At 33.7% G+C, this 13,316-nt stretch overlaps 1 protein-coding gene across 1 annotated transcript in view; it reads left to right on the top strand.

The window, feature by feature from the left end:
* Positions 1-13,316, top strand: part of LOC140434820 (antichymotrypsin-2-like) — a 48,190-nt gene that overhangs the window by 21,345 nt on the left and 13,529 nt on the right. Inside the window, exon 3 of the mRNA XM_072523381.1 lies at positions 9,950-10,091. Coding sequence (XP_072379482.1) covers positions 9,950-10,091 — 142 coding nt within the window. The remainder of the gene's footprint in view (positions 1-9,949; positions 10,092-13,316) is intronic.

The following is a 13,316-nucleotide window of genomic DNA, read 5'->3' on the forward strand; positions in this document are numbered from 1 at the left end:
TCGAAATTTCAAAAGAACCAACATTAGAGGAATTGGATAAAGTAATACAGATAAGCAAAAATGGAAAAGCCCCTGGTAAAGATGGCATTAATATGGAACTAATAAAATACGGGGGAAGAGAACTAAGAGGAAAAATACTGGCACTATTGAAAAATATATGGAAAGAAGAGAAAATGCCAGGGGACTGGGAGGTAGGGCAGATCATAACAGTACATAAAAAGGGAGACCAACAAATCTGTGAAAATTATAGAGGAATAACGTTACTAAATACAACATATAAAATATTGACATCAATAATAAAAAAGAGGTTATCAAAGATCACAAAGAAGACAGTAGGACAGTACCAATGTGGATTCACAGAAGGAAGATCTACAATAGATGCAATATACACAATAAAACAAATAATGGAAAAAGCAAACGAGTATAAATTAGAATTGGAAATGTTATTCATAGACTTCAAACAGGCATTTGATTCAATTAAAAGGAACGGGTTAATGATAGCACTTAAAAAATTAAAAATTCCACATAAACTCAAAAAATTAATAGAAATGACAATGAGAACTACAAAAATAAGCATAAAGACACAAAGAGGAGAGACAGAGGAATTCATTATAAATAAAGGGATAAAACAAGGAGATGCATTATCAACAACGCTATTTAATCTAGCATTAGAATATGTACTACGAAATATAAATAAAGGAAATCTCAGAACAAGAGGTGGTCAAATAATTGCATATGTAGACGATATTGCTATTATTGCAAAGAACAGAAAAATAATGAAAGAAATGCTAGAAGAAATAAGAGAGAAAGGGGAGGTAATGGGGCTAAGATTAAATCAAAAAAAGACAAAAATATTAAGATTAGGGAACAAACCAATGAAAGAAAAAATCAAAATAGGAAGTTCTGAGTTTGAAGAAGTAGAATACTTCAAATACCTAGGAGTTACAATAAGTAAATCCGGAGAAAGGAAATCCGAAATAAAAGAAAAAATATTAGCAGCGAATAAAGCTTATTTTGCAAACAAAACATTACTTAAAAGCAAAACACTGACTAAAAAAAGTAAGATGAGCATTTATAACACCATAATTAGGCCAATATTGTTATATGCAGGAGAAACAATGACGATGGTTAAAAAAGATGAAGAAGACTTAAGAATAGCAGAGAGAAAGAGTATGAGAACCATACTAGGACCAATCAGAACAGAGCAAAATGAATATAGAAGCAGAACAAATGCAGAAATTAAGGAAGAACTTAAGGAAGACATCGTAACTAAAATAAAGCAATGCAGAGTTAGATGGTTAGGTCACATTTGGCGAGCAGGCGATGAGGCAGTGACATACGCAATGATAGAATGGAATCCAGGAGGAAAAAAGAGAAGGGGAAGACCGAGATCAAAGTGGCTGCAAGAAGTTGAAGAAGACCTCCAAAGGGCAGGAGTCAGAGAATGGAGAGGAAGAACTAGAGACAGGAAAAAATGGAGAGATATTGTCAAGAAGATAAGATAAACAAATAAGACTGATCCACTTAAGAAATCGGATCTAGAAAGCATTTGCGGTTTAACCCCACACTGGGGTGTATAGCCATTATATATATATATATATATATATATATATATATATATATATATATATATATATATATATATATATATATATATATATATATAAAACAAATTTAATAAAGAATAAAAAAAAACAATACATATTTATGTTCGGTCATATACATTATTGGTCGGTCCCAAGCTGCAGGACCCATTTGTCATTGTTCTACGTTATCGTCAACATATTATATTCGTATCTGCAGCCGACGCAAAAAAAAAATGTATCGCCAAATGCTCGTACATCCCGATCTCGCAGTTTATCAAAAAATTTTGTTTCGTAAAAATCCACAAGAGCCACTTAAAATGTACATTCTTAATACCGTCACGTACGGTACCGCTTTAGCATCATATTTTTCAACTCGGACTTTTTTATGCAATTAGCTCAAGATGAGGGTTTTACGCAACCTCTCGCAGCTATCGCATTAAACAGAGACCTTTACGTCGATGATCTTCTCACTGGCGCAAAGACTCGCCCAGAAGCATCTGTCTTGCGAGAAGATATTATCGCATTGTTAAAAAAGGCGGTTTTCTTCTTCGAAAATGGGCACGAAATGATAGTTTTTTAATATTGAATCAAAATAAACACGCTGAGAGTACTCACATGTCTCTAGATCCTGATGCCACTATCAAGGCATTAGGAATTCAATGGAATTCTTGCGAAGATACTGTGTTTTATAGCTCGGGTATTTCAAGTATCGACACTGTAACGAAACGCTCTATTTTGTCGGAAATCGCAAAATTGTTTGATCCGCTGGGATTGTTGGGCCAAGTTATCGTATACGCAACAATGATTATGTAAATGTGCTGGAAATCAGAAGTAACCTGGGATGAATCACATCCGCTCGAAATTCACGATTTATGGTTCATTTCAGGCTCAATTAAAACTTATAGAACTTCCCTCAGAATTTTTGGAAAATAATATTTGGCAAATCGGTCCGTCTTGGTTATCTCGAACCCAGTCTTCATTGCCAAAAGGGATTTTCGATTCGATCAAAATTCCCAAATAAAAAATGGTAAGGCCTCAATCAATAAATTGTATGCAAGTTTTGTTGAATATTAATAATATTTTAAAAAAACATTGCTCGATACATAAATTAATTCGCGTGATTGTATATGTTCGTCGATTTATTTTTAACGCCAAGTTAAAGGGAAAAGAAAAGCGCAATTTAAACGAGCTAAAGCTTAAGAGTTGGTTGATTCGCAATCTTTAATAATTAAGATGACACAATTCTTGGAATTTTCAAAAGAAATTAATTCTTTAAAAAACAAGGATTTCGTTATTGGTAAAGGTAAATTGGTGCCTTTGAATCCATTCCTAGATAACAACGGAATCTTAAGAGTTGGTGGTAGGCTTAATCGATCCTCGTTATCTGAGTCACAAAAACATCCATTTTTGCTGCCAGTTAATCACTACATTACTCGATTAATTATACGTGAAGAACACGTAAAATTAAAACATGCTGGTCCCCAAGCCACCTGGTACTTCGTGCGCCAAATTTATTGGCCGGTAGACGAACGAAATGTAACTCCAAAAATTTACTATCGATGCATCCCTTGTTTTTGCGTAAACCTTGTCCAGCTAATCATAAACTGGGTATCCTTCCCGAATACCGGTTAGCTCCTTCTCGACCTTTTCTTGAGACTAGAGTTGACTATTGTGGTCCTTTGCTTATCAAGGAGAAAAGGTTCCGCAATTGTAGACGATTAAAGGTATACATCGCAGTATATATATATATAATACACGGGCTGTTTATTTAGAATTAGTAAACGACTTAACTACCGAAGCCTTTTTAGATATCTTCCGCCGTTTTTGTGCTGGACAAGGAAAATGTGCAGAAATATATTCGGACAACGCTACCAATTTCGTGGGAGCAAGTCGCGAGTTGTACGAATTATTTAACTTGTCAGATTATCAAAATGTCAATAAAAAATATTCGGATGTTGAAAGGTTCGCTTAGCATTTTAGCATTTTATACCGCCCAAAACTCCCCACTTTGGAGAAATTTGAGAAGCTGCGGTTAAGTCCTTTAGGAATCATTTAATTTGCACTGTAGTATTATTCTCCTATGTCGTCTAACCCATAATGGAATAGTGGTCGATGCTTTGGTGTTAATTCTTGAAGACAATTTACCACCATTACAATGGGCAGTTGGACGAATCACGTCGGTGCAACCTGGAGAGGACGGAATTGTCAGAGTGGTAACTCTGAAAACCAAGTTTGGAGAGTATAAACGCTGTGTGAAGAAGTTGTGTCCACTTCCAATCAGCTAGATTTTCGACGTCAACCTACATTTTTAACCATGATTCTCATTATGTGTCCGAGATATTTTAACTTTCTCCTTTTAATCACTTCTCTTTCTTTTCCCATATCCTTAGGATTCTTCTGTATAGCCACATCTCGAAAGTTCCAAGTTTTTTCTCCATTTCTTCAGTAAGTGTCCAGGATTCAACTCCGTAGTATTATACCGGGAAGATTTAGCATCATAGGAGCCTTACTTTTGTCTCCAGATTAAGGTTGTGGCTTTAAAAGAGTGTCGCCATATTGTTGAATGACTCCTAGGCTTTTCTATTCTACATTTTACCTCTTATGAGTGATCCCATTGTTCGTTTACTAGTGTTCCAAGATAGGTAAACTGTTTTACTCGGTACACTGGTATATTCTGGATAAACAGTTGGGCGTCTCTAATTTAATTTTTGCTGATCACCATAAATTTAGTTTTTGATATGTTTACTTGTAGTACAAATCTTTTACTTACTTCATTTACTTGGTTTGTTAATTGCTGTAAACTGTTAAAACTGTGTGCAAAAATAACGGTGTCATTTGCATAGCGGATGTTGTTTGGGCGTTCTCCATTTAAAAGGATTCCACGTTCGCAATTTTTCAAGGCTTCACTAGTTATTTCCTCTGAATATAGGTTAAATAGTATAGGTGAAAGTATACATAGTAAGAGGCGACTAATGGGTAGGAATCGAGAGGTGGAGAGCCGTCGCTTGAGGTGTTAGGTTTGTAGAAACGCACTCGGACGTTTAGGCGTCACGGTCACCGGTCTACATTCCTAGTATCCGAGACGATACTCTCGGGGACCACTCTACTCTCATTCCAAGAGAACCAGGCGCAGTTGAACGAGCTGGGCCCGTACAGACCTCCTTTGACTTAACACCACCAATCGGGGCGTTGGTGTCCCGGCACGTACCCATCTGGAGATTTAAGAGTGGTAGAGGAGAGATCCTCGGCAGCGACCTGTCTACGTGCGAGGTGGAAATTTCTCTGCTTGCGTCACCTGTCCGCCTGTGGAAGGGGATAACGGATGGGTAAGGAAATCGCAACACAGGTACTACGGGGGAGGTGGAGTCCCACGATGCGTGCCTTGTGTACGTGCCGTACCACCTTCATTTTGGTGTCGGACTCGTAGGGGCAGTGGTATCAATAATGGTCGTATGCCGAAAGGTTAGGAAGACCGGGGTCCTGCCAAGTTTTATATTTGGAGGGCACAACGCTTTAGCAATGTTTATTTAACCTGTTCTGTAAATGTAAAGATATTTTGCCTGGTTGCTCCAATCTATTCGAGTGTTTTTATCTCTCTGTTTGGTCTACTTTTTCTTTGCTGGTAGATAATAGCCTGTGTTTTTCGTGGTTTAATGCGATTTTCCACTTAATACACCACTTTTGTAGTCCGCTATGGCAGTATCGTCAGCATACATGCTCAATAACGATCTGGGTTCAGTCAGTTTACATGATATATAGATAGGACGACAACACTGCTCCCTGTGGTACTATCACCTCAAGAGTTCTGAATTTGAACAGGGTGGAGCGTCTACAAATCCTGAACCTCCTATTGGCCAGGATGTGGCAATAAAACATGTCATCGCTTTACTCTATCCATATTTGTGCATTTTATATAGCATGTCTTTGTGCCAGACTTAGTCAAAGGCCTTGCTGACATCTAAGAAGGCAACTGCAACTGTATACATTTTTTCGTTGATCCTTTCGGTTTGTATTCAGACAAAATTTGCTAAAATGTTACTACTTCTCCAGGATGTCTTTTAAGCCATTGTTTTAGTTTGTCATCATAATATTCACTTAAAGCCTATATAACTGCAATTTATAAGATCCATTAATAATGCGTGCAATGGATAGGAAAACAGAATTTCCAGTTCTTAAACTATCAAAACAACAGTGTCTTATTTATTCACCCTTTTTCATTAAGCTCAGTCTATCTACCAGGCACGCGGCCATCCAAAAATCCCGGTTGCATTTGCTTTCGAAGAAATATTAGTTTCATCCCGTCGCACAGACACCTGACCTAGCTTTGGGCTTTCTGATTAACTATTTGTGCCTATTTAAAAATACCTGCATCCATTCCTGTCCAGCCATTTTATGATTTTTGTTAAAAAGGTTCGCAATTATATTATTTTTATTAGCAAGTTTAAAAGCAAGTTGCCTACATTCTTTTATGGTCAAACCAAACAATATTGCTTTCATATCTCTAATATTAGCATACATATAAGTTCTACTTTTTGTGTGGGAGTAAAGAGAAGCCTTTTAGAATCTAAAACTTTTGTAAAACTTTTTAACATGACATTTTAAAGTTTTTTGAGGAACAGAAAATGCAATTGATGCTAGATAGTAACCTATTTCACCAACTACTACAGCATTGACAGCCTGCTGCACGCTCTGTGTTGACCACTTGTGACGATCGGTTTTCGTTTTGTAGGTAAACACCATCTGGAACAAAACATAACATTTTTTTGGAAACTTGCGTAAAATAAGATATAAGTTTTATAATAAAATAAATAGGTCATAATGTTCACATATACTTATGGAGTAAAACGGGGTACCAATAGATAGAGTAAAACGGGGAACTCTTTTTACCCTACCTATTGTTACCCCATTTTGACCAGTTTTACATTATGACAAAGATATTCTCTAGAACACATTCACTGTTAGTTGGAAATAATTGTATTTAATAATAAATTGGTTTAGTAATACTTGTATACGATTGATTATTTTTTGGTCGGTATTATAACTTTGTTAACTAAAAACGCACAAGTATTGTTAACAAGAATCGACTTACAAATAATAATATCTACTTGATGACAAACACCGTAAACAGACGTCTATATTTTATAATTTTAGTGATGATAAAAAAAGAGAGCACCCCGTTTTGCCCGCCTTTCCTCTACATTTAAAAAATGGCTTACCGCAAAATTGATAATGTTTCAGTCTTTGAACTTATGCGACCACAAATAAGACAACTGAATGGCTTTTTACTCAAAAATAATTGGTCGTCAAAAACTTAAAATATTTGCTTTTTAACCCTTAACTGGTATGGTGATTTAATTATCTTTTTAAGGTATGCTGAATCAATGATGACCCACGAATATGCCACGAATAATGCAACAAGATATGTTATTTTTTAATTACATTATTTTATTTACTAAACCTTTAGAAAACATATAAAACAAGAAAATACATGAAAACAGAATATGTACCTAAGCATTATGAATTATTTATAAACATTGTATTTCTGTACGGTTATACGAAAACTAACTAAATAATAATTAAAGTATTTAAAAAACTTAAAAATATAATAAGGAACTCCGTTTTCCAACTAATTTTTTTGATCCTGTAAAAAAAGAAATAAAACATTAAGAATTTTAGTCAAAAAGTCTAGGGTATTTTGTACCTTAAGATTATTTGAAGACTTAATCCGCCGCACACTGTAAACATTTCACGACTTCAATGCTATGCTCCTTGCAAATACCCTTAGTATATACTGATGGTCCTTGATAAGTTCTCTTCCCAAAGAAATAATAAATTGTCGCCTGTCCATTGTCTTACTTGTATCTGCAGCAATGTTATAAATAACGTGAGAATTTACAACCATAATGTTTATCATTCCATAAAATATCGTCAGTGGCCAACGTCTACTTCTTCGATCTACATTATAACAGGCGCACTTTTGGCCCAAGCTCAACTCCTCCTTTTGTTGAATTATAAAAATTTATAATTTCGTGAAGTTTTTTTCAATATTTTCAATTGTAGCTGTATGGTGTAGTGAAGACAGCATTATGACAGTTTTACGCTTTTTAGGCACATATGATAGGAGTGTTAGATCGTTTGTAAATCCAAAAATTGTTGACAAAGCGTTATTGTTATTAGGCAAAATTCAGGGGGAATTTTTTTTTTGTTTTTTCGCAATGTTCCTGTATACGTTAGTCCACATTTTTTAAATTCATTTGCCAATTCAGCGGATGAAAACCAGTTATCAGCCGTGATATTTCGATTACTTTTACAAAAAGCTGTACAAGTTGTAAAACGTTAAGTGTAGGAATGGATAATTTTTTCGGATTGGGACAATCATCTTTTCCAGCATATATAAACGCATTCAGTAATAACGTGTCTTAGCATCACACAAACACATTATTCTTATGCCATATTTATTCGGTTTATTCGGCATATACATTTTATATCGCAATCTTTCCCTAAACCCCACCGGCATTTCATCAATTTACTCTATTCGCTTAGCTCGGGCATATTTTGACAGATTCATTGTCAGAAACCTACAACACAACAATTCCTACTCAGTATTAATAGCTCAAGTATCCTACTATTGCAGACTTCTTTCTTAAAAAAAGCAGAATTATTCTAAATAGTGGAACTGTATATTAAACCCATCAAAGTTTGGGTAGTATATATTTAAAAAATATATTTCAGTTGTTATAATTTAACATAACTATGTATTATATGGTGCAGATAAATAAATATTGATTGTCGTTAATTCGCAAAGTTTTATTTTATTTACTATTTAGTTTGTATACTATTAATATTGGCTATGAGTACGTGTGCTTGGTTGTATAGTAATTTCCAGCCACTTTTAGTCTGTCAAAAAGTAACTAACTTCGCAAAAAATAATTACTAAATTCACTAGACAGTTCGGACTGGGAATAGCGAACCGAGTATAGTCATCAACTGACCATAAGCATAATTCGATTGACAGTTGGCAATCATAAGGTTAAATATTTCTGAAATAGCCAATAGAAATAAGTTCATCGCCATTCTGAATTCGTTTATTTCATGTGACACTATTATCAAAGCGCAACGCAGCGCATAAGAAACAAAAACGTTTTAGTGTCAAAGTGGCGCAAAAAATGTCGCGACCTGTTAGATCTGTCTCCCATAATTAACATCTTCATTTGATTTAAAAGCAACTGACAGTAAAAGGAGACCACTGAAGGCTTTCATTTCAGCTTTTTCTACATGGTTTGTAAATTGACAGTTTAGTGCCCTATCAGTGTAAGACATTGTCAAATCAGTCATTCTTTCATTTGTTTGTTCTATTATAATATCTAGCATATATGATCGTAAAATATCAAATTTCATGATTGTACTGGTTCGGCTAGTTTATTTCTGTATTCATCACCTATCACCGCAGGTATGCATGTTCTGATTGTGTTTTCTTTTTGAGTTTTTCTGCAGACTGGAGGTATCTTTAACCACTTGTATTTATTCTTTATAAAAAAATAAAAAAATACTGCCCTGCTACCTCTAATTCTCCCTTTTCATCTTTTTCAACAGTATTGGATTGTTCTTGAACAATTTTATTTTCAGCTTGATCCTTTTCTGATTCCTCTAACACTGAAAGTGCCATGATCGCTTAACTCGCTCTTATCACACGAATAGTCACTAATATAAGCGTTTAAAGCCTGCTCTTCAAGTTCTTGCTGCGTAAGAGGTCTGTTGCGGCGGTTCATTATGTAAAACAGTCAAACAAAAATAGTGTCACTAGGCCCGAATTCTAGTGTGTTCGGAAAACAGTCGCCCGCACGCACAATAGTCAGAGGTCAACTGAGAGTACCGTACAAAATAGAAGAATTTATAATTGTCCAGTGCCAATATTGCCGTATGCACAATATTATTGTACAAATTTAGTTATAAACTAAATTTGGTCGGGTCAATATTGACTCATCATACCAATTGAGTTTTAAATATATTTTCACACATATACTAACACACACATGATGACAAACACGACTAATAATACAAACAAAACGATCTTTTGATTATGTGTCGACTTCGAAAAAAAGCGTAAACGTTTCGTGCAACTTCGTATCAAAATAGTAAACAGAGTAAACACCAACAAAGGGAATCATATTTGTGACGCTATATTCACCAATAGCTAGGTCTATACATTAAACCTCATTGGTCACTACATACTGTAAGCTTATTTAATACACTCACGCCTTGGACTACTTCCTAATTATTTTTTAAAATAATTTCTTGCAATATTAGTTTAGATGTTTAGGATTTTTCTGATATGAGATATATATAAAATTGATATTTTTCAGTTCGGAATTACACGAATTTTTAAACACGGTGCTGACCTCTCTGGAATTGCCGACGGTCCACTTAAAGTTGACTCTGTTAAACAAAAAGCATACGTAAAACTTGACGAAGACGGTGTTGAAGCTGCAGCTGCAACAGCAATAGGTTAGTAAAATATTTATTATGTTTAGTAAAAGCTTCGAGATATATAGCAAGTTTTTGATAGAATTACAACATATTTTAAAAATAAAATTTAAACTCTATATCGTCGCCTCAAAGCAACAGTATGATACGTAAAAAATTGACTTTTGTGATATTCATGTCAAATGATTCGAAATAAACCCTTCTGTTGAGTGGAACATTAGGATAAATAAAAACTGATATACTTTTTTTCATAATATTACATATCCTTGTGTAGCTTAATTTCTTTTAGTGAAAATCTTATAATGCAACACTAAGACAACATACATATCATACCATTATTTTGTCGTTTACCCATTTTGATCATCAATATTAATGCAACACTAAGTTATCTTACGCACATATCCATAGATAAATAATATAATATTAGAAACACATGTCATATCCTACTGTTGCCATGTACTTTTTGCTGAGTTGCGATTATGTCTTTGTTTATACTATCCAGCTTGCGGTCACAATTTTATCTTCAGTAATCTTAAACAATAGTTATATTACATTGATGATAAAGGTGTATGTTAAAGAGTAAAAATGAATAATTTGGCCAACTTAAATTGTACAAATTATGGGTATCTAGTATTTAGTGTATTTAGCGAACAAAAATAACACTGATTCTGAGTTATTACCTGGAACTCACAGGAAAAAGGTAAGTTAAATTCATGATAAATTCCCCTTTAGAAATTTTGGGCTGATTTAATAAAATGCAATAAATTTGTAAACTTGTAAATTTGTACTTTCACAACTTTCAGTATCCGCTATTACCATTACTGATTCTGATGATTTTTTCATTTTATTTTGTTTATTATCTTGTCAAATTTTTAAATTTTTGGAAAATGAGTATGTTCATGTTATTACTCATATAATAACATGTTTGAACAACAAAATTGTTTTGTTTTTTGTATTAAAATGTGTAAAATTTTAAACAAAACTTTAGTGCAATATAAGTTTATATAACAGAAATTTACGGATATCGTTAAAAAACAGATTATCTTTGATGGTAACAGTAGGACAACTAACTTTTTTTCCAATTATTTTTAAGTTTTTCATTAATTAATATAAATTTAATGTTAAGTTAATTTGACCACTGTTGGTTACTCAAACAAAATTCCACGTAAATCCATTCAAATATAAAAAATTTATTAATTACTTAAGTTTCGTAAAATATTCAAATGCGTTTTTCTCGAAACTACATTATTTTACATATCCTACTGTTGCTTTGAGGCGACGATATAAGGGAAAATAAATTTTTATTTGAAAAATATGACTGACTGTTATGAAAATACAAATATTAGCATTTACTTAATTTCAATTTTTGTAATCATCGAATCTTGGTTAGCATATTCTTTGAGACTGGCCTATAGAGAGTGAACGTGTACATATCGCTCTGTAAATTAGTCCCGATTTTTGTAATTTGCTACCGTAAATACCAGTTTTATTAGTATTTGATAACAATAAATAGTGATAAAAAACAATTCTGTACAGATTGGTGATATTTTCTTTATTGCTGCATGCAACTTGTTCCAAGCAACAAGCAAGTATTGCAATATTTATAAACAATTATCTAGTTTTTTCTTATCAACCTACCAGTAAGAAAGCAATTAATTCCGACAAGAACTTGTAGCAGTCATAACTGCTAACATATAATTAATTAATATAATTTATTATTGAAATCCTAAAACCCCTCAGAATCCCGTTTATGAAACGTTCATGGGCAATAGACGGTACGATGCGCGAACTACAGGTCAAGACGAGCTCGCTAAAGTCAGTTTTGGCAAACAACTCAAGCAGAGAGGTGTATTTCTCCAAGCCTTAACCGGCATTTTTTTGTCTTTAAATCGGGTAGAAAATCTGGGATTGGATTTAATATTTTCCCCGAACATCAAGGGAGACATTAGAACAGATGATAAAGAATCTTGATTGAAAAACCGACTTCCAAATCTATAGAAATGAATATTTAAGACCCGGCTTCCAAATCTACTGAAATAATTATTTAAAACCCAGATTTCACCCGATTAGGATAACGTTTAATACTAGAATTAGTTTAACCAAACACCTAATTCAACCCATTGGAAACCAGGAACCGATTGTCTCCAGAACCACAGCGTTCCTCTTCATTCGTTTTTTTTTTCGGAGCCTCAAGGATCGTCAGAGTCTTAAGGGGACTTATCCAGGACCGCTGTAGTGTTGTGACAGACAGTAACAACTAGTTTCTCAGGGTTAAGGTTTTTCTTGTAATTTACAACTTTGTATATGCATATACCAAGGTTAGTGCTTATTACAGTTTTTGTAACATCTATAAAAGTTAGGTAAATAGCTATTAATTAATTAAATTAGATTCATTGTTAGGGAAGGGGTTCATGATTTTTGTATAGCGGTTTTTAAAAGGGAAGGGAAGAAATTTATGTATCAGTGTTTTTAAAAATTATATATATATATCTTTCCGAGTCTGTTGGCCATACTCATCACACTTGATCACTTTAGATATCTCCCAGCATCTGTGTGTAAGCATAACACTTACACATAGATCTGGTGTTTAGCTGCTTCGACACATATTAGTCGTATATTTGTTAGGTAAGGTAGTTTCTTTTGTATAACCGTCACGGTTTTTTTTTAGTATTTATATTCCCTACCTTACCTATCTAGGATTTAACTTTCGTAACTAACCTTAGTGTTAAGATCTCGCTTCTCCCATGGACTTAGATTATAGATTTACTAATACACCTTTTCGTTTGGCCCAGTAGTGGGGATATTTAATTTTGTCGTGGCTTTTTGGTCCTCGCATACCGTAGCCCCACTACTGTAATTAGATTTTCTCTATATATATATATATATATATATATATATATATATATATATATATATATATATATATATATATATATATATATATATATATAAGTGAGTTTTGTTAGTTGTTAATATTATAAATATATTTGTTACAAGTAGTTTTGCTTTTATTTCAGTTCCTGCTTACAATTATAATATAGCAGAACAAGGTCAATAGTGTCTTTTCGGTTTTTAAACATTATTACAGGGTATTAAATCAATAGTACTTTATTCCTTGTTGTTCATAACTTCATTTATTTTTTTGTTAATTTCCTTCAGAAATTAGCTGGCGCCCATTTAAGTATTTTCCTAGGCATCTCCGTATATTCTCTTATCTTACCCCTTTTATAGTTCCAGATTTTCTGG

The sequence above is a fragment of the Diabrotica undecimpunctata genome, chromosome 2, assembly GCF_040954645.1.
Source record: "Diabrotica undecimpunctata isolate CICGRU chromosome 2, icDiaUnde3, whole genome shotgun sequence".
NCBI classification, from domain to species: Eukaryota; Metazoa; Arthropoda; class Insecta; order Coleoptera; family Chrysomelidae; genus Diabrotica; species Diabrotica undecimpunctata.